Raw genomic sequence first — 21,826 nt, 5'->3', positions numbered from 1 at the left:
GCAGAACCAAACAGAACAGAAGTAAACTGAGAACTTTCTGTTTGCTTGCTGTTTTTTCTTTAGAAAACCCATTGAAATCAAAGGGGGGAAACACGGTTCAGTTTATTTATTTCGCTGCTCCAAAATGGAACAAGCGGATGGAAAGCTCTAATGGAGCCCTAAAATGGGCGTGAATGGGTCCTGGGGTGGTCTCTATCAATTTAAAGCCAGATAGTTATATTAGCGCCATATTGATAATATTGCCATAAAGAAACCACATAATACCTTTATACAGCACACAATATGCAGGATCAAAATAATACTCTACCACAGAGCCAACAATTCCATATAGATTTGCCACATAGTTCCCAAACAAGACCATGATAGAATTCCCAAATAATACTACCGTACTATGCTACATATTACTGTGGAGTTAACGATCCTTGGAGGTCACCAAGGGGTCAGAAAGCCCGGGTAATTGCCCAGTTTTACATTATCTATTATGTTGGTTAAACAACCAGTGGCAACTTTTTCTCTGCTGTATACAGCCAACTTTAGGCGCTAATGGTATTTTAGGTGCCTTGACCCGACTCCTCAAAGTAGTCCCTCTATGGTGAGCTGAGTTTTAGGCTACTTACCAAATGACTGTATACATTTCTCCATCAATTCTTCCAGACTGCAGCTCTTTCCCAGTTGCTCCAATGTGACAGACCCAAGAGCCTTGTTAATCTCGGCCGGGCTTGGGCAAGTCATCCTTCTCCTACTCCGACCATGACTATGCCTGCTCTTAACAGTGACAATGACTCCATTACTGTTCACAGTTTGACTTGTAAGTTCCAGGCGAGATTTTCTGTGAAATTGAGAAACCATCAACCTTAATTTTTGCATTTTGTCACAAACTCATATAAATTGGTGTTTTAGGCCTACATATAGAATCCTGAAACATAGGTCTCATTACAACACAGAGCCCATTAGTCTCAAGGAGATGATGACTTTCTCCTGGTGGTCCTCTAGTGGACCTGTGTGACCGATGTGCCCCACGTCTCTCTCTGACTCCTGCCCCATCACAGCTGCTTCCTTGGCTGTCCTCCACTCTTCTTAGTGGCCTGTAACTACTTTAGCCTGTTAGCTTGCCCCGTCACTTGACCCTTGGATGAACAACAAGGTTCTTATATGTCTGTTAAACAATCACAATTGACGAGACATCATTGGAAAGTAAAGGTTAATACTAATGAAGTTCACAGACATTTAGGACACGTTGTACCACATTTAAAGATAGGGACGTTGGTTGATTGAAACATGTCATCCTTCTACTACTGAGGAAATCTAACTGCTACGGATGAGTAGGTAAACTTGCTGGAAGCTAAGCTTGCAGGTCCTAGGCCCCAAGGCAAAATTTAACACAGAGCCCCCAGCTGCCATTGGCCATTTTTAATACTGCTCTTATATGGCCGAGGGCCTCAAGCTCCAGGGCCCAGTTGAAGTTGCAACCACTGCACCCTCTACTGAATGGCAGCAAGCAAAGATCTTGAACACCATGAAGAATTGATACCAAAAGTACATCAGAAACTTGCAGACATTTCCAGCATACAAACAGTAAGTTATTGGCTAAACACAGAATAGCCTTTTAAATGAGTCTACAAACCTTTCTGGCATGTCAATAACATATATTATAGATGCTGGAGTACCACCAATTATAGAGCCTCATGTGGCGCACAGTGTTTAGGCAGCAGTAATGCAGTCCTAAGCTCTCGCTCACGACCTGAAGGTTGTGAGTTTAATCCCTGGTTGAATACATGGTTCAGGTAGCTGGCTCAAGGTAGACTCAGCCTTCCATGCTTCCGAGGCCAGTAAATGAATACCCAGCTTGGTGGGGGTAATAAATAAATTACTTAAAGGCGCTGCGGAATAAGTTGGCGCTGTACAAATAACAATGATAAGAAGAAGGGAGGTCCCGCTCTAAGCATTTGAAGAAGAGAGGTGAATACTTGCTTGACTGTCTCTATAACTTCCATAGAGTATAATGGAGAGCCCTACATATTGATGGCTAACCCCAATGTTAGGATCACTGAAGGTTTACAGATCATACATTTATGGTATATAATCTGATATGTCAAAACTGTTAGTGATGAGAAAACCCCTTTAAAGTAATTATCTAGTAGATATTGATGATCAATATGACCTTGGATAGGTCAGCAATATCAGATTGGTGGGGATGACTCCCAACAGCCCCTCTGATCAGCTGTTTGAAGGGGTTGCTGTGCTCCGGAAGCACTGTGGCCTTTTCATTACATACCAGACACAGCACAGTGCAATCACTAGTGGTCATAGCTGGTATTGCAGCTCAATTACATTCACTTGAACGGGACTGAACTGCAGAAAGGCATTGTAACTGATGAACAACATGTCACAGGCTGAAGAAGAGGCTGCAGTGTTCACCCAGGTGCTGAGGCCCCTTCAAACAGTTAATCGGCAGGGAGTCAGACTCTTACTGATCTGGTATTGATGACCTATCCAAAGGATCGGTTGCTTTACATGGAACAACTATCATCTGAATAGTTGCCAACGCGTACAAATGACTGTATGCTTATACACAGAGCGAATGCTGTTCACTTGTTATTCAATCTTGTGATTGCTAAAAAAGGGGGTATTAACATAAGTCAAAATATCATCCGTTGACTAGCTAGGGAGTGTGAGGTTCTTTGGCGGGCGTGTATTTGAAATTTAAACTCCTCCCCAATGTACACTCATTGGTTGCCAAGTCCACAGAACCCACATAAATATCTGAGTGGGGTTGGAGCGAACACTCACTGCTGCGGTCTCTCAGCAGTACAACTGCACAGTCAGTCCTTCAGTGAGTGTATCTTCGACAACCAAAACCAGCCAGAGACTATGGAAGTGAGAGTTCCTTCTAAGACCAGCAGGGACTGTTCAGTCGAGGATCACTCGCACATATTTACTTGTTTCAGGAACCAATGAGCGAGAATTGATGAGACAAAGTGTTCCAAAAAAATGCGAGAGCCAATCAGCATTCATCGGGAGGCGCACACCGACCCAGCAGACACCTCCCTGCAAAGTTATTGGCTGGCCATTGAAAGACGATTAGCTGTTTACATCAGAGGCTAATTAATAAACAAGTGATTATTTTTTAGCTGAAACAAAGCAATTAGTGACAGGCGAACAAATTCTCGGTTGTCCCCTGGTTATTGGCCGCTTACATTGGTTCGATCAGATGATAGTTCTCCAATGTCACCCTAGGCATATGTTATTAATATTTAAGTCCTGGAAAACCTTTGGCTGTTTTGTGACACACATAGGACAAGGCTGCTCAACCTGAAACTCATTAGATCGGACCACAAGAGCGTTCACTCGATGGATCCAGGTTCTGAAACAATAACAAGACGAGCTGCAGCGGGTCTGAAGAGATTCGGGAAAAGACAACCCCATCGTAACCTAGAAGTGGAGGAGATTACTGTATCACACTGTGCTTCTGCGGGTCTAGCAGGAGACAATCTTGGACTTTGGAGCAGATCCTTTGCAATTATTCAGGTTTTTCCACAATAATCCATTAGTTCTTAATAATGATATGACCTGAATGTATAATGATAATGAACAGTGTTCACAATGCAATTACAAGTGGACATGAACATGATGTGAGGCGAGTCCTCAAAATACTTTCCTCTGTTGGGCCAAAGATGCCTTGGTCAAAGGAAACTATGTCATACAGATCCATAATATGGTGCCCACAGCCCATAATTCACCACTGAAGACCATAGCCATAGTATTTTCTCACTTATAACCATGATAATTAAGGAAAACTTGTGACATGTTCCAAAACATTCCATATCACGTTCGTCCATTATTGCCCATGCCGTAGAGAGCAACTCGCCAGTAGTGCTCCTATATAGACCATGCTAAACTTTTGCTCAAGCTTTCCAACTTTCCTTTTCTTCCATATGCATTGTCCCCATTCACAGTTAACTCTCCAAGCTGGCCAGTCCTCCCAATAACTATAGCATCCTGCCCTTCATTTTCAGACTCAGTCACCCAGCCCCAATATACTGTGCATCATAAAAAGCAGAAATCAGACGAAATCAGGAACTGATGTCTCACAGCCGGCCGATGGACTCTTCACTATACTTACAAACCTACAAATATGAGGTACTAACCAAAAAGCCAAATGATTCCACTTATTGAAGTGTGTGATCTCCTTGTGCCGAGAACTGGAGCCCACAAATCCTGGTGTCTCCCCACCAAAAGAAACAGAGCCTCACCTTTTGCTGTCTTTGCGATTCATCTTGCAGGTAGGTCATAAGGGAGGACGGTGGGCCACTCCCTGGGGTCTGCCAAGTGCCTTTACCTAGAGTTCCTGAGCCTCAGACCCCCCGAGTCGTTACATCAATTGCGGAGGGATGGGACAATCTATGACAGGGGAGTGACTTCTCAGTAATGCAGAGCAACAAAGAGGAACTGTGTAACTGTGTCAATGCTAGCGAGGCGAGGATTCAGCAAGCCTTCATAGAAGATTAACCATAAACTTACGAAACACAACACGCATCTCTATGTCTAAAGCCTTTAACCCTCTCCCTGACAGCTTCTTCTCCTGCAGATCTAGGCTACTTGGGGATCATCAACTGCTGGGCACCTCAAATAAAGACCATACCCCCAATCATGGCCCCAGTCCACTGGTTTTATGGACTTCATATGATGATTTCTCTATAGGCACCCCATTCAAACATGTCATTTGCCCTGATGCAAAATCCCTAACTGCCCCCACCTGCTATGCGCCATTTACACCACTGCAGTCTGCTTATGCTACAGAGGGGCCTTTGGCATACTTCCGAACTATTAGGATAACCAAAGCGGGACACTTAGTGCATGCTCGCATGGCGGATTGTGGCATGAATTTCATTTCCCATGCATTAAATGGGAATTAATGCTGCTGTCTTCGTGACGCAGATTTTTCTACAGTGGATTTGAAATCCGAGTCGCAATATAAAACCAGAATTGAAATGTCAGTTCTTCAGGCGGCTCCACACAGAATCCATGTTGGAAATTCAGCAAGCGGATTTTGCCCGTTCATAAAAGCGAAATCCATGTGTGGATCCACAGCAAAATCCGTAGCAGAAATACGCAGCTTGGCGCCTCTTCATACGTTTGTTGCCCCAGTGCATACTTTACTTACCGGCATATGAAACGCAGATCTAAGGACATATTCCCCGATATTCGCAATAGTTATTTGCTTTACTCATTTAGTACTAATACCAACCTGCATTATGTCCAGAGCTGCAGCCATAATTCTGTAAACTCCGGAGCTGAACTCTCCCAGGACTCTCCACTTGTTTAGTGTCTGCACAAAGCTTTTTGTGAACTACTAATGTTAGCATGCATCATGTGCCGATAGCAACCGTTTAATGAATATAGTGATATCTAATGGTCTATGTAAATATTAGATATAGACTTTTAATCTGGCATCCGGTAATCCAGGAGTGTCCAATCTTTTGGCATCTGTCGGCCACATTGGAGGTAAAGAGTTGTCTTGGGCTGCACATAAAAAGCATATATACTATGGGAAGCGGATAAGCAAAATAAAAAGAATGTTCGTGATATCCGCCACCACGAGATAAGCGAAAGAGTCCTCACATAATAATATTAATCCACAGATCTCCAAACAACCCCCACCATCCTTCAGTGCGCTATACAACTCCCATCATCCTCCACACAAACCAACCCCTTCATCCATCACACAACTCCCATCATCCTCCACACAACTCCCATCGTCCGCCACACAAACCAACCCCTTCATCCATCACACAACTCCCATCGTCCTCCAAACAACTTCCATCGTCCGCCACACAAACCAACCCCTTCATCCATCACACAACTCCCATCATCCTCCACACAACTCCCATCATCCTTCACACAAACCAACCCCTTCATCCATCACACAACTCCCATCATCCTCCACACAACTCCCATCATCCTCCACACAAACCAACCCCTTCATCCATCACACAACTCCCATCATCCTCCACACAACTCCCATCATCCTCCACACAAACCAACCCCTTCATCCATCACACAACTCCCATCATCCTCCACACAACTCCCATCATCCTCCAAACAACTCCCATCGTCCTCCAGACAACTCCCATCGTTTGCCACATGAACCCAATTTTCCGCCACACAACTCCCACCATCCCCCACAGACCTCTAAACATCCCCCATCATTCTCCACTGTGCCCCAAAACAACCCCCATCATTCCCCAAATAACCCCGTCACCACGCCATAAGGATGCCAGCCTGGAGTCAGTGCCCGCTTCTGCATGCCAGACTGGACACTCTTCAGGCTCACATGCAGTTGGCGGTCGCTGGTCCGTTTCTGGCACCAGGGGAGGGACATGCGGCATCGGCTGCCAAGATAAGAGCATTGCCTCTCATCCTCAGCCAGAAGGACAGGAAAGAGAATGGCCGCCGCACGCTGGACTCAGAATGACGGAGTGAGGCTGGTTTCACACGGAAGAGCGCCATTTTGCCGCGATAAAATGGCCCCTTTTTTCACTGCCATTTTTGAGTGTCAGCAATGCTTTTTGGAGAATACTCTGGCATCACATCGCTGCCGCCCGCGGTAAAATCAGTGGGACTTTCTAATGTTAAAATCACAACGCACCTCCTTCAGGGCGGCTTCACATGAGCGAGAAAATCCCGCAGTTTCCGCCTGATGCGTTAGTCAGTAAAGAAGCAGTTCAGCTATCCGATGAGTTACAAGGTTTCCTTCCCACCAGCGATGTTTTCAATGAGGCGATATTAAGAACAAAAAAAACGCAGCGCGCCGCGGGAACACGATCGGCAAATGCACCGCAAAGGCTCCAGTCACATATCCAAACATGAGCAGAGGCGCTCATTGGCCCGGCAGAGGCCAGAAGAACTTTTCTCTACACTAGAACACTAAAAAAACGGACACGGCGCGGTTTACTTTCTCTTAACATTGTGGCCAATGATGTATACGGTTGTATCACTGTGCAGGGGATAACAGATACAATGTACCCCTCACATATACACCAGCGGTGGGACGGGCCGCTTCCATACGGATGATCATCTAATTGAAGCAGTTTGTGGCCGTGTGAAGGTGGACCGATTGCATCAGGCTCACGTTGCGCCATCTTCCCGCAGGTTCCTTGCAGGTATATTTTACATACTTCTCTAGAACTGTCTAATAATCCCAAATATGTGATAATGTAACACCGACCATTGATGCCAGATTAAAGGAACTGTGCTGTAACAAAGGTGTGCGATGCCGAGCCCCCCCAACCTCGGGGCCGCCACTGTCCGCAGCAGAGGATTGAAGGCGCCTTCTCCCAGCATTGCGGCAGAGGAATCCATCCCTCCTCTTCCTCACTACTTAGGGGAGGGGGGGGGAGGTGGAAGGTGTCTCCCAGCAGTGCAATTATTTGGTTTAGGCAGTAGGTGAGTACCTTGGTTTGTGTTTGACTATGACATAGCGGAGGCGCACGGTAATGGGAAGGTTGTGCAGAGACTGCTGCAACTGAGAGAAGGTACTGTACCACCTTGTGCCAACAAGGCGTGGGGTGATATGCCAAGTTGTAGGGTTGTTTTATGGGGCTAGGGGCCATAAATCTGGTACTCTCAGAACATGTCTGCAAATGCACCCCCGGGCGTAATAATGTAAATCTACTCCAATGGTGGGAAATTGGGACCATTTACAACCGGATCCGTGAAAAAATCGATTTGATTCCTGAATAGTAAATGTTTCAGGTCTGTGATATAATCTGAATCAATGGAGGGATCGTGCGCACCCCCACCGCAGAGGGATGCTAGTACTGATGGTTTGGAGCATAATGGTTGCCAGTATAAGGGCACATTCACATGACAGTATTTGCGCAGTGAATAGAGCCCATTGACTTGAATGTGTTTGTTCACATGTGTGCATTTCTCTAAAAGTGATTGGTGGCGTGACCCCCCCCCCCCCCCCCCCCATCCTATTTTGCTGCGTGTTATGCACCGCAATAGCCCGTTGAAGTGAATGAGCCAGCGCAATTTTGCAACCCAATGGTCCCTTCTGTAACTGTGCAGCACATTATGTCTACAAAAGCCCCCAGGAATGAATGGAATGCGTAGAAAATTGAAACTTTTGGTCATGTAAATATGCAGCATATTTATGCATCTGACCCCACATCCGCTGCTGTGACCGGCCATAAGGGTCTATTCGCACCCTGGGTTTACACTGCATTTTTTTGACTGGGATATAAGTGTGTGAATAGACTCCGACTCCATGGATATATTCACATGTAGAAAGTTACACCCCACATAATGCATGCCCGTCTTCAGTTGGTGGCCATGTACTCGCACCACATCCCACAACTAGGAAACGTTCCTACACTTCTCTGAAGATCTGGCATTTAGGTTTTTTCTGTTCTGTGGTTTTTAAAATGATGGTTTCCCCACTGAAAAAAATGGAAGAAAGCCTGAGGCATAGAAGTAGCAGCTGCCTCGGGGCTCTGGTGCCAGTGGGGGCCCAAAGGTACTTAGGCCATATAAGAAAAGGCCTCTAATAAAAGTGGCCCATGGTGGAAGGGGCCCGTTACAGATTCTGCACTGGGCCTTGAAGCTTTATTCATCCGTAAATAGTACATTACTCAGGTATGCCTCGCTGCGCTCCTGGGATGGGGGACAGCCCCCAAAATCCAAGAGGCATGCCACAAGTCCCAATTACAATGGTTCCCTGGCTGACAGATTGCAGGAAGATGGGCTCTATGTGATCCCTCATGGACGCTCACATTGACAAGTCTTGCAATGCCACACTGCTGAGAGGAGGGGCGGCTGGAGAGGGCATATGATGCCAATTGTTGGCACCAGAGTATGTGTGGCAGAATTTGAGATGTTCTTAAAGGGAACTTGTCAGATCCCATGACCATGATAAACTAAGTTTATGAGCTCATCAGACAGGGGCTTCCCCCCCCCCCTCTCATTCGCCTGCCCGTCATTTCCTCACTGTCCATGCGGGAAGCCACTGCCCGGGGCATACAGTGGACTCATGTCTTCATTCAGTGCACATGCACACAAATAGAAAGTGATGGACTGGAACTGTGTAGGTCCCACTGTGGCCTTGTGTGTGCAGACCGTGTTTACAGCGGCGGGTAGTTGGCAGCCCATGGAAGGTAGTGGTGTTGGCAGTGATGAAGAGGCACAAAGTGATTGGTGGACCCTGTGCATAACAGGCTGTGGTGGAGAGTCGCCTCTTGGTGACCATATAGCATGGCTGGCTCATTCAACACTCTCGTATCTTGAGGTCTCTGCCCCCAAAGTGAAGACTGCTCAAGAGTAATCATGTTGCTGCTGGAAGAAATTAAGTTAATTGTTCAACGACAAAAGGTCTGCCACATTTCACAGGGGTGCAGCCCTACAAACTGCTATTAACTATAACGTGTGGTCTGCGCTACATTACTGCTGCTTTATGTTGTAGAACAAGAGACCTGAAGAGGCCTCCCATTAGAAATCATGAGAGCTACGGGGCCTTCAGTTGTGATAATCCATCATTTAAAGTCCCTGGGAATTAAACTCCGTGTGCCGAAGAAGACGGTCAGTCCAGAAGTCCAGGTAAACTGCATGGTGGATGGAGGGAATCTCTTACTGACCTTATAGTATATTCATCAATTGTTGTCTATTCTAGAGAAAGACTACTAATGGGGAAATATTCGGGGTCCCTCTGCAGTTCCTTCCACTCAGCAAAGAGGGCGAGATCCCGCAGTAAGTAGTCTTACTGTTTGCCTGACATGCAGATGATGCCGAACTGGTACCAAGCTATGTCCAATGTAGGGTCTGAGGGCCGGAGCCTCATACAGAAATACTGGAAAAGTCAAATTGTTCTTAACTACGCTTTTCTTCTACACCAGGTTTGTAGTCGACATTTGCCAGTTCTTGAGTTGCCATTTGGACACTGAAGGACTCTTCAGAAAGTCTGGATCAGTAAACAGAATAAAAACCCTGAAGGTATCAAGTCCATCGCTGTTACATTGTGTTAATGTTTGTGATTGTGGTGATAGAGGAGGGAATGTAACATTCGGTGACTGGGGATTGGTCTTCTGGACGTCACAGCGAAGCAGGAGGCTGGTAATAGTCAGACGGCCCGAATAGACTTCAGACGTGAGCTCACTTTGGGGAAGGTTTCAGAAAATGGAGAATTAAGGCAAACAAAACGATAACTTGAACCGAACGCCATAGGAAAAACCAGACATTAAAGGCAAATATCCAATTTTGATGGAGATGGACAACAGTCAATTGCAATAATGAGGTCCAAGCACAACAGAGATCTTTTAGGCCAGCTTCACATGATTGTGCATGCCTTAGCGCAATGCCTTTTTTGCGTTATGAATGAGGTTTTTTTTTTCTTGCGCACATCTTCACCTTTTTTTTTTCTACTGTCCGTAGGGCATGTATTTTAGCATGCTGGATACAAACACACACTGATTGAAATGGCTAATTTGCTTAATGAGTTCCACATGTGTTCTTTATCCGCCAGTACTATGCAGTGTTTCACACATCTGTTTTTGCGTATTGCACCCCCCCACACATAGACTTCTATGGGGACCGTTGGTAACAAATAATATCTTTTTTGAGCAACCGAAATACGCGTGACAAAATACGGAGGTGTAAAGAAGCCAATGAGATCAGTGGATTCTATTCTCTGTATATTGTGCGCACCTTTTGCTTGCTCAAATAAGTCTGTGTGAAGCTGGCCTTGGACTTCACTGCTTCTTGTCCGATCTACAACAGGTAAATGAAGTACAGTCCTCACTGGCAGGGCTGACATCTACTTAATAAAACTCGTCTGCATAACTGGCAGATTGTAGGAAGATTTTGATATACTCGTATTGATCACTTTCCGTGACACGACCGGAGAGAGTACTCTGAGAGGGGATAGAAATGCTGGATGTGTCCTAGGAAATGGAGGCTATAGACGTGTTACCCACTAGTCTGCGAATGACCCCAAATGGATGGAAACTGGAGAGATGGAAAAAAGAAAGGAATTCCATTACTCTACATAGAGGAGCTGTCAAGGCTGGAAGTGTGCATGGGTAATAGATGGCACTGACTTTGCCAGTATGCAGTGAGGTGGCACAGTTCTTCATCTCTAGCTTGGAGGACCTTCAAAGGTTAGGAGAAATGTAAATGTAGATTTGGCAGAGGAAGGCTTTCTCATAAGGCAGTGGGGTTCCTCCCTCCATACATCTGATGGAAAGCCTAAAACGTGATGTGAACACAGCTGAAGGCCCCTGTAGACTGAGTTACTGTTCCAATCTAACGAGCGCCTATCAAAACACAAGTCGACTGGCACTCATTTACTTTTTCTTCACACAGGCCGAGAATCTGTTCACCCCTATAAGCAATCGTAATCCTGATCGTTCGTCTCCATAGGCGGGTTGTACGTCTCTGCGTTCACACAAGGAGATGTGCAGCCGATCAGCGAGCATTTTTACGCTTCCTGAATCATCAGCCGACAAGCGCGTTCGTCTGCCGCTCATTGGTCCTTTTACATTACAATGGCCGGGAGAACGAGTGTTTGGAGGGATGTGCGGACCTGATAGTTGGCTGTGATCGTGCCTTAAATGTACACAAGTGATGACCTAACCAAAACCTAGAAAGGATCATGTAAGAATGACTTGGGGTTTTTTCCTAAAGATAAATGTTGCCAAGATCTAGTCCTCGTTTTCGGCCGCCCGGAGTGTGAGCTCCTCGGACCAGATTAGTACAGAGCAGTCCGGCAGTAACTTTTCCTGTTTAGTGAGTCAAGTGTGAGATTGCGTAATGTGTTTAGAGTGGTGCAAGAGAGGAAGAACCGGCATCTTCTGACCGCAGAGGGTGAGGATGACATTTGAGTAATCGTGACGCTGCGGATGCCTCTAACATTCAGGGACCGTGAAGTCTCCACCAACATGCGACGGCGAACTGACACCTTTAGTAAAAGCTCCTTGTATTAAGTGACTGTAGGCTCTTGCTCCCAGGGCCCTGCTGGAGGTCCATGATGAACACTCGTCGTCTTGTTGGCACAATTGGGGATTTTCTTGCCCTTTTGGTCTTGTGCTTTTCTTTGTAGAGAAATGATGTGAGCGAAGAGCTAAGAGACAGGAATTCCCTTTGCTTCTAGGCAAAATTTCTGCCTTGTTGTAGCCAATGTGAAAAGTGCATCCATTAAAGAGTTCAGTTACTCGGCCCTCGCATCCTTAAATGCCAACAAAAGAAGGACCATGAAATGCCAGTAAGTGCCTGCTGGTCCGGCACCCGATAATCCGGCAGTTGTTCGAACACGGAAAAATGTTAGCGCTCAGTTGGACTGTGAACAAATATTCATTATACTTGGGTCAATACTTCTTCTTTTGCGAACTGTGCCCCCCTGTTGACGAGAACACTGTGAGTGACCTGAAAAATAGAAGGGGCTCTCAAATCCATCCAGCTATTGTCCTGGCAAAGTAAGTAGAATATAGTTACTACACCAGTAATGGCCGCTACAGCACATTACTGCCCTCCATGGACAAGAAAAATGACACGGGGCTAAGAGACTGCGCACATTCTTCACTGGTGTAAGGGCTGATTTGGGGGGGGAAGTCCTGGATACTTGTGCGATTGCGCAAGACCTGTTTTATGGGGCCTCCAAGACTAGATTCCTAGGAACCACTTCAGAGTGGCTCGTCGAAACTTTTCTGCGCTGGTCTAGCAGGGCCAAAAGGTGCATTTACACAGGCAATTTTCCTGCACGATTTCTGTAAGTTGTGGGATGCGCAGGAAACAACCCATTATTTTCAATGAGTGCATTTACATGTGCGATTTATTCATTCCCCCCCCCCCCCCCTCTGTTAAGGAATCGCCCATTCTTTCCTATGAGAGGAGGGAAAAAAAATCAAATGTGCATGTGAGAGCTTCATGCAAGTGATTTTTATTTTTATTTATTTATTTTTCCCCATAGGGAATAATGGGGATTTTTACAAGGGTGAAAATCACAAGTGCAGCGATGCAATTTTTGCACAAAATGCATTGCGTTCATTTACAACCCACGGATGCGCAAGTGCGATATCTGTTCGAGTTTTTCAAGTTGATAAATGCCCCATAACCCCTTCACTGTTGAATCATATGGTAGTATTTGGCTTGTAGTGATGCACTTCATGTCAGTCTTCTTTCTTCTGGTAAAGTCCCCTGGTGCACCGAGTCATGACTGACTCCTTGGGTAATGTCACATCATAACATTTTCTAGACAGACTGTTTTTGCGGGTTGGTTTGCCATCGCCCATCGCCTCCCCAGTCATCTTTTTACCCCCCCCCCCCCCCCCCACTAAGCTGGGGACTCATTTTACCGACCTCGGAAGGATGGAAGGCTGAGTCAACGTTGAGTCGGCTACCTGAACCAAGCGGGGATTGAACCTGCAACCTTCAGGTCATGAGCGAGAGCTTAGGGCATCAGAAATGCAGTCCTAACACTCTGCACCGCACGAGGCTCCTCTTTCTTCTTATACTGTGTGGTTATTTTGCAAAATCATCTCGGTGCTGATTGAAGGTATAACTTGGCATTATATGCAAACGTTTGGGTAAAATCACTTGTTATAATTTGTGTATCCTATGTATAGTGTGAAGTATATTCTGTATGGAGGGTAACCTTGTAACCTTCACTCGATGCTAGGGCCCGTGTTCTAGCTACACACCATCTATCCTAATCCTGTGTACGCGCAGCACTCAGTATATTCCGTCTCTGTGTTACAGGCTCAGCTGGACTCTGGGGACAGCAGCCTGACCTCCGCTCAGCCCAGCGATGTGGCTGTTTTACTAAAACAGTTCTTCCGTGAACTTCCCCATCCTCTTCTAACGCCTGAGCTGCAGGACCCTCTGTGCCAGATACAGCAGTCGCTCTCTGAGGAGGAGAGGATTTCTGCCACCACCTTGGTGACTTGTTTGCTTCCCGCTATTCATGGGGAGACTCTGAGATACTTCTGCACCTTTCTGCAGCAAGTGGCTTCCAGGTGAGGCATGCAGTATCCTACAGTCACCACAAGGGGGAGACACTGTTAGCATTTTGTCTAATGTGTAGAACAGAAACTCTAAGAAAACCCTGGTGAAGTTCCTGAGACGTCTTGCCTCATACTTACGTGTCGTATTGACGTGCCTTTAATTTGCAATGCTTTTCTTTCTTTCAGGTCTATTGAGAACAAAATGGATTCGGGGAATCTTTCCGTAGTTTTGGCCCCAAGTTTGTTCTCAAACGGTAACTTGGCTGAGAAGCTGACACTTGCCACAGAGAAACAGCTGCAACTTCAGGCATGTGCCGTCCAGCGTCTCATTGACAATGCACAGGACATAGGTACTAGAAGCTTCCGTAAGATCAGAGACCCCACAGAAGTCCCCAGATCCACTCGAAAAGGGGGATGTATGAAAGAAAAACCGTCTGCTGCCCGCAGAACCGATAACGGCGCGGCCTTCATCTGTAAGAACAGCGTGAGAAGTGAACGCTGCGCTGTTATTGGTTGCTGTGGGTAACGGACTGTTTTTGGGTTTTTTTCTCTTCAGTTTCATAAATCTGCCCTTTTGTTCCTGGAAATGTTTACATTTTCTCTTAAAGGGCCGGTCCACTTTCACAACTAATTTTATTTTTTTTAATCTATTGTTCCAATACATGCAAAAAATTCGAAATTACCCAAGTTTATAACGGGTTATCGTCAGACGACACGTTTCCTTTTAAGACCGATTATAAAGATGCTTAATTTTTCATTTTTTAGATTGATTGGAACAAAAGAAAAACTGGTTGTGAAAGCGGACAGGCCCTTTAAGAGAAAACGTTAAAGTTACCAGGAACAAAGGGACAGTCATAATGTCTGAAGGGGAAGGTCTCTGTCTGCCCATAGCGGCCAATCAATCCGTGAGACATTAAAGCTGTGCTGTTATTGGTTGTCAGGTTTCCCTTTAGACCGTTTCATCCACCCCTTTCTGTTTCTGGGAATGTTTATATTTTCTCTTAAAGGGCCTGTCCGCTTTCACAAACTTTTTTTTTTTTTTTTTTTAATGCATCTTACACTTTTTTTTAAGCAACTTTGTAATGGACCTTAAGACCTCTTTCTCACAGGCGACAAAATTGCTGCGATATCCATGCTATGTACACGTGATTTTGTAGTATCAGCGATGCGTAGCTGCAACCTGCGATTTTTCTCGCACGATATAATTGCGTGATTTTATAGCGAGAAAGTTAAAGCTTCTGCATGCTGGTGAGAGAGAAATTGGAATATGATTGATCCCCCCGATATCGCTCTCGCAATCCTTCTGAAGCCCTGGATGCGAGGAGCTTCCACAGGGAAGCAGCCTCCCATCCCAGCAGGGCTGAAGGAATCTCCTGCTGCGGCTGTCACAGCCACTGCAGGAGATGGGGGTCTTCTCCCATTGTTCCCAATGGGGTCGGCAGCAGCAGCGCCAGCCCCATTGACATCAATGGGAGATGCTCCCGCCAGAGGACTCCCCATGGCGAGGATTATCAGGAAGGGGGAAGGCCTTGAAATAGAACACCCCTCCCCTCAGCCCCCCCCCAAAAAAAATATAATAATCCACGAACTGTAGAAAAAAAAAATATATTAATCACCTTGGAAGCGTAGTCCTCTCTGGCGCATCTTCTAGCTGGTCCCCGGCACTCTTCTTCTCCTTCTGTTCTGGCCAGGGATTTAAAAATTCCCACCTTTTGAAAGCACTGCCTCTGATTGGTCACAGCGCTCAGCCAATCAGAGGCAGCACTCCGCTGTCATTGAATGACTATACTGGGTTCTTGCAGTAGGTTATCATGGAGACACGTAGACTTGTGTAGGAGCTGTATATAAAAATCTATAAAAACTTTGAATCAAGACTGTTAAGTTTCTCCATTCATCATTTTGGATACATTGACACCATAACAAAAAGAACTGTTGCAAAGCTGGATATAGGCCTTACACAAAACAATCTGGAACTGTCTTCAAGTATTACTTATGTGCGTTTGTTTACTATTCACATTTTGCTATTTACACTCCATTTTTAGTTTCTCATCCGGCAGAAGGGCATTGAGTCTATTTTATTAGTGATCCACGATCCTCATGTATTACTTTTCTACATCGGTCCCTCTTTCTCAGCAGGGCAGCTCCCCTCATTTATCATGGAAAAGCTTTCTGCTCCTTGTGACTTGGTTGAAGAGGAATCTGTGACCCACAACTCAGAGGGTCCTCGCAGGAGACGTAGACGTAGCATGAGCGGTACGATAAAGATGAGATTCCGTTAAAATGCTTAATGGCGCTTCTCATTATGGATGTCTATGGTCAGACTGGGGTTCTTCAGGTTGTCTCCATCCTTCATCTATACAGAACATGTAGACATTCACTTATAACTGCATCTAAACGTTATTGTTGTACACATCAGTGAGGTCTATTAGGTTATTTGTGACTCGAGTGGCAATTGTCTCAAAATGAAGTGGTCTTCTGCTTCTTAGCAGTTTGCTATGTATTCGTTAGTCTGTGATACTGGATGATCCTCTGGTGGGCCAATTGGACTTTGTGGATTGTGCAATATGTCAAAAAAATAGGGCTTCAAATACTTTTGTCAGGAATGTCCCTCTAAAGCCGAAGAATAGGGCATGAGTACACATCATGCACATGTCCGGACGCCTCCCATACCCGCTCTCCCTACATGCAATTCAGTGATCCTATCCAGCTGAGAAGGGTCGGAGAGGTGGCCACCTGTGGCTCTTCCTTGTGAAGTCTAGAAGCAGTGACTCCACTAACTCCCATGACATTTAGGGGAGAGGGCTATATGCATGAACACTTACCTCCTTTATGTGACTTAAGTAGAGGGGTCAGGTGAGGTCTGGATCCCAGTGGTGGTATGTAGGAACTTTTTTGTTTAGACACCTACAACAACCTTAAGCCTTGGTTACTTCTACTGAGTTGGTTGGTTCACATTTATATACCATGAAATCTTGGGTGTTGGGATATCCTGTCCATCGTTCACTTTGAGTGTGTCACCAAACTAATCCTATGCTAAAACTTCTTAGAAACACATCTGTTTTAACTCGTCTTTTACCTCAAGGAATTGTCAATGAGGCCATAAATAAGCTGAAGTCTGGCCTTGGACCTTCCAGCGATCGAGGAGGTGAGAAAAGGATGGATGTTCTTAATATGCAATAAGCTTTACCTCATTTTGAGAGTCTTCTAATGTACAAGGTTTTCTTTGGGCAGATGAACTGGAGCTTCCACCAAGAAACAAGACCAAACGTAAAGCTTCAGAAGATCCTGGAGTCGGAGAACAATTTGTAGCCAAGAAACGGTACGTATTCAGGGGAGAACGCAAGATTTATATGTAGGGGTTCCCAAGTATGTTGGTGCCTGTGAAAGAATCCCCTATCGTTATGCTCCCTTTTGTCATTCTACATATACCATACATAGCATTCTACATCACATATATAGTGATCGTATCCTGGTAATGCCTTTGTAGGAGATCTCTAAGGGATGGTGCAGATGGCAACTTATCCAGTGAAGAGTCAAATGATCCAAATGGAGTACCCGCTCTGCTCCAAGGTTGGTAGTGAAGGCTGCCTATAGCACCAGGACTGCACACTTCTTCCTTTAGCATAGCATATCATAGACCTGTCTTACTCTCTTTAGACGGCTTTGGAGGTGTTGAGGTTTTTTCTGACGTCTCCCTAAGCCCTGGTAACTCTTTAGAACAATCTTCTGAATCTCCTGCCATTCCTGCAACACCAGATTCCTCCTCCCGAGGACAGAAAGCAAGGACTAAACGTCGAAATAGCAAAAGAGGAAATAGGTGAGAGATTATGGAATACAACAATCTATGTACACAAAGTTACTATTTTTGTCTATGTTTATCGGCATTTAGTCTTTATTTCAAAATGGGTTCTACAACAAATCATAGCTGATCGCAGGGGGTCTCAACGAAGTTCCATCTGCCAATCACATGGACTGCTCTTCAGGAAGATGGAATGAGTTGGACAGCCATTTGTACAATCGCAGGCTCTCTGTGTCCCTTAACCATATTGTGAGCTTGTTCCATCTGAGGGGGCTACCCACAGAGCAGTAGATGGTATACTTGTGTGACCTAGGGAAATGAGCAGTGTTCCTGCTCAACTTGTAAGTTGACTCCTATAGGTGAAGAGTTGCAATCCAGCCTATAGAGACATTGAGACTTTATGGGAGCAGGCAACCTCTCTACTAGGGCATAGAGAAAGGGATTGTCCTATGATACCTTCTTCAGGTTCTGCACACTTACAGCACCTTCTATAGAAACTGTCGGCTACATGTTTTATTCTTATATTTTGTACTATTTTACATCTGGACCCTAGAACTTAAATAACTAATTGGCAGAGGCTTCTCCAATATGTTACATTGTATATTACGTTGTTCTTAATGCAAATCACGTTTGTTTTCAATAGTTCAGATGGAAATGTTTAGATGTTCGGGGCAGCATATGGTGTCAATGTCTACAGTCTTTGGTAGATTCAAGATGTTCGTGTCATCATTCTACAGTTTCGATGAAGTAAAACAATTTCTGTTACAGGGCACCATCTGGTCAGATCCATGTTTCTCCAACCCAGCTAGACAGAAAGGAAAAGGTCCGTAACTCCTTAAGACTCTTCCAGCGAACGCGAACAGCCAAGCAGGCGGTAAAAATGAACCCAATAATTAGCAGTATTATAATTCTAAATCCTAGTTATAAAGGAAGGTCGGTTACCTTTTTTGAGGGTCTCCTTGATTCATACACAACACATACTATAGGTAGCCACTCATTTTTTGCCTTTCTTGTGTAGACCCTTGAGGGCAAGAGCATGGAACCAAGTGGATGGAATATAATGAAGAGGATGGTGGCTGAAGCCTTGGAAGGTCCCATTTTCAATGGAAGAGACTTTCGAATGAACAGCTTTTCTTTAAAAGGGTCCCAATCTGGTGGGTTCACAAGGCTCTGTCTGATCTGCAGTCAGTCATATGAGGGTTTTACATCTTCTTTCTTTTCTGAAAATGTTATTCTAACTTCCTTTTACTTTTTTCCAGGTGGTAAACCTTCATCTAGCCAGCACTCATTATCTCCTCCACTAAGGTCCTCTCCTTCTCTCAAGTCTCTAACTATGAACAGTGAAGACCTGGATGAAATGCATTCTGGAACACATCGCAGAGCATTACGTAGGTCACTTAGCATGCCGGAGAAGATGGGTGATTGTGCAAAGTCTGACCAAGATCAGGAGGTGACTGTACAGAATAATTTAACCAAAAGTGAGGAAGATAGAAAAGACGACAATGGCCTTAACGACTTTGAAGAAAAAACCTCTATGGTCAACAATGATCAACTCCCTTTGGTGGACTGTATAACTTCAGAGACCTCTAACGCGATAGGAAGTCAAGTTTCTGTGACTGAACTAGGTTGTTTACAGGCTACCGAGACATTAAAAATACCGAATGGTCACACATCCCAGTATAGTAGTATACGGAAACTGGTTCTTAGCTTTCCTTGGGCCTCTGGTACTACAGAAATGGATCCTCAGTTAAAACCTTGGGAACATCTAAGCACTCACACCATTAAACGCAAGGGGGCAAAAAGGTTTGGCCGCTCACTAAGTCAGGACCTTGGATTAAAATCGAATGAAGATCAATATTTACTTAAGAGAACTGACGATCATTTCACAGATGGCAATACCAACACCTTAAGAACTCTCAATGGCCGAAACAGGCAAGTCTTTGTCAGTCGTAAGAACATAACGCTGAGCCATTGTGGGTCCCGTAGTCTGGACAGTGCATGCGGATCCTCTGTTGGTACACTGCCATTACATGTGGAAAGCCCAGTTTTGGATTACTTTATAAAACCGGACAAAGACTCCTTGATTTTTAAGAATGTGGTTGAGGATGGAGGGTATAGCTACAGAGATTCTGCTAAATGCCCTCTTGTTGGCACCAGGCTGGAACCCATTAGTGATGCTGCAGATTTGTAAACTTGCTATCTCAGATTAGCTGCTTGAGCAAGTTTATTCAATAGTGGAATGAGATCTATTCTCTAACGGTGGAGTCATACAGATCTGGTGCTAAAATACAATACTTTTAAGAAAATGGCCGACAATCAAAATCGTATATTGGCATTGATATTATGTATCCACTGTTTCCTCCAATAATCTTAGAGAATACTGATGTTCAAGAACTTGCTTGTTGATGCCAAACCTTTAGAACAAGTACTGCTAAGCTTGGTTGGGTCATTTGGTCATGCTATTAGCCTATGATGGAAACTTGCTTTTTTTGTGCAGTTTTTGCTTTTTTTAAATCTTTCGTTCTGTTATTTATTACACATTTTAGTAGGGCACACTTTAAACTATTATCTGAAGCATAACGTATGACTCCCACGTATTGTCTTAATGTGCATGGATTATTCTCAAAGGTACACTCCTGAAAAAACTGATGTGTTATACCTGGTAGGGCCTGCGGGGCGGTCCAAGATACAAGGGTTCAGTTTTTGGTGTTTGAATCCCTATCTCCTCTTTACCCAGCATCCTTTTAATCATAACCTGAAGGAGTTTTCAAGTCAACAGGAATGAGGAAGTCTGATAGAAATTGACACTTTTTTTTATAAATCCTCTTTGTTTTATCTTGATGTTTGTTTTATACTTTGTGCTGCTTTTTGTTCCCTTTTTGTGTTGTTTTTGGATTGCTATTCATGTTATTGGCTTACAATAAATATTGTCTATTTTACCTAGAACTCGTCAATTCTGCAAAACTCAAATGGAAATTAATGATCTGGTTGTGCATTGCCTGTTTTTTACATTCCACACTTGTTCACGCTCCATGTGCTGCCGCTATATTATTTCAGTTCTGCTTCTGTCTTTCCTAAGACTTCATTGAATTAATGCCACTACTTAATACGTTTCTCATAATTGTTTTTTTTTTTACTTTGGGTTTTTTTCCTTAATGCACGTATTGCTGTGTACTAGCTTCCTTTTTTTTTTTGCATCCCAGACCCTCCGCCCCCCTGTGGATAATTTGGCTGGTTCTAACCTAGCTCTCTCCAATCAGTGAGTAGAGGAGGGGTGCACAGGATAGGCTGGCAGGATCTGTCTAGGTCTGTGTGTGTGTCACCTCTGTACACAGAGAGAGGAGAGCACAGCAGCCTCTCTCTCTCCCCCTTCTATTCACACGGATTACACTTTGTCATCGTCACAAGCCAGCAACCCAGGAGGGGTCATCCTCTACAAGGCAGGAGGATACCCGTAACATCATGGCTGAAGGAGGAGAGAGCGAGGAGGAGATCCAGTTCCTCAGGACGGTGAGTCTTCAAGTGCAATAAAGCACAGAGTTTTCTACGTTTCTGGAAATATTGGAAAATGTCTAGAATTGCCCCCTCTTATAATCAGACATCTGGGTTCTGTTCTACACGCCCTAACGCCCCAATGATGGACTTTGTACCAGCCGAAGAGGTTAATTTACTGGAGGAAGGCAATATATAGTCTCACCCTGAGCGCGGCACCTGTTGGACTCCAATCACTCGTGTGACAGGCAGTAGAGGGCTGAGGGTGTTGACACTGGGGGGAATGTGTGACTGACAGCCACCGAAAGGGAAGCATAGCTGGGGTGTGAGACTCTGCAACTACTTTAAGGAGCAGAGTTGGGGGTGGAGAGCTACCAAGAGTATATGGGAAGAGGGGGAAGACTTTACTTTGGCACTTGGTTAAATATCTCAGATTGGTCATTTTTGGAAAAGGCTACATAAGATTGAGGGGCCTGGGGATTTAGATTGCTAGCTCTTATGTCTGATATTGGCTGCATCATTACATGGTTCCTAATTGGCG

The 21,826-nt window shown here is 44.9% G+C and overlaps 3 protein-coding genes across 9 annotated transcripts in view; 2 read left to right on the top strand and 1 right to left on the bottom strand.

Moving 5' to 3' along the window:
- LOC136580999 (RAS guanyl-releasing protein 4-like) overlaps window positions 1-4,397 on the bottom strand; it is a 42,290-nt gene extending 37,893 nt beyond the window's left edge. Inside the window, exons 1-2 of the mRNA XM_066581968.1 lie at window positions 4,254-4,397; window positions 618-829 (exon numbers count right to left, since the gene is read on the bottom strand). Coding sequence (XP_066438065.1) covers window positions 618-829; window positions 4,254-4,276 — 235 coding nt within the window. The 5' untranslated portion in view covers window positions 4,277-4,397. The remainder of the gene's footprint in view (window positions 1-617; window positions 830-4,253) is intronic.
- On the top strand, window positions 4,103-20,603 carry LOC136581000 (rho GTPase-activating protein 11A-like). The gene is made up of 14 exons (XM_066581969.1): window positions 4,103-4,283; window positions 9,464-9,597; window positions 9,671-9,747; window positions 9,894-9,990; window positions 13,750-14,006; window positions 14,181-14,344; window positions 16,131-16,247; window positions 17,077-17,139; window positions 17,226-17,313; window positions 17,482-17,564; window positions 17,652-17,811; window positions 18,562-18,667; window positions 18,812-18,947; window positions 19,053-20,603. The coding sequence occupies exons 2-14, from the start codon at window positions 9,499-9,501 to the stop codon at window positions 19,982-19,984; spliced, it is 2,379 nt and encodes a 792-aa protein (XP_066438066.1). The 5' UTR covers window positions 4,103-4,283; window positions 9,464-9,498; the 3' UTR covers window positions 19,985-20,603.
- Window positions 20,604-21,128: 525 nt separating this feature from the next.
- Window positions 21,129-21,826, top strand: part of RYR1 (ryanodine receptor 1) — a 117,857-nt gene continuing 117,159 nt past the window's right edge. For all 7 annotated transcript variants that reach the window (XM_066581967.1, XM_066581965.1, XM_066581962.1 and 4 more), the window contains exon 1: window positions 21,129-21,303. In XM_066581967.1, the coding sequence (XP_066438064.1) occupies window positions 21,256-21,303 (48 nt within the window). In that variant the 5' untranslated portion in view covers window positions 21,129-21,255. The remainder of the gene's footprint in view (window positions 21,304-21,826) is intronic.

Source organism: Eleutherodactylus coqui, chromosome 10, assembly GCF_035609145.1.
Source record: "Eleutherodactylus coqui strain aEleCoq1 chromosome 10, aEleCoq1.hap1, whole genome shotgun sequence".
Classification (NCBI taxonomy): domain Eukaryota; kingdom Metazoa; phylum Chordata; class Amphibia; order Anura; family Eleutherodactylidae; genus Eleutherodactylus; species Eleutherodactylus coqui.
The sequence above is the reverse complement of the archived record's forward strand: the minus strand, read 5'-3'. Positions and strand labels throughout refer to the sequence as shown.

Excerpts from the sequence above, each read along its gene's own strand:
- LOC136581000 (XM_066581969.1), top strand. The coding sequence starts at position 9,499 with ATGAGAGCTACGGGGCCTTCAGTTGTGATAATCCATCATTTAAAGTCC. Across the intron at positions 14,007-14,180 it reads CTGCAGCAAGTGGCTTCCAG|GTCTATTGAGAACAAAATGG; the intron begins GTGAGGCATGCA and ends TCTTTCTTTCAG. Across the intron at positions 17,314-17,481 it reads CAATTTGTAGCCAAGAAACG|GAGATCTCTAAGGGATGGTG; the intron begins GTACGTATTCAG and ends ATGCCTTTGTAG.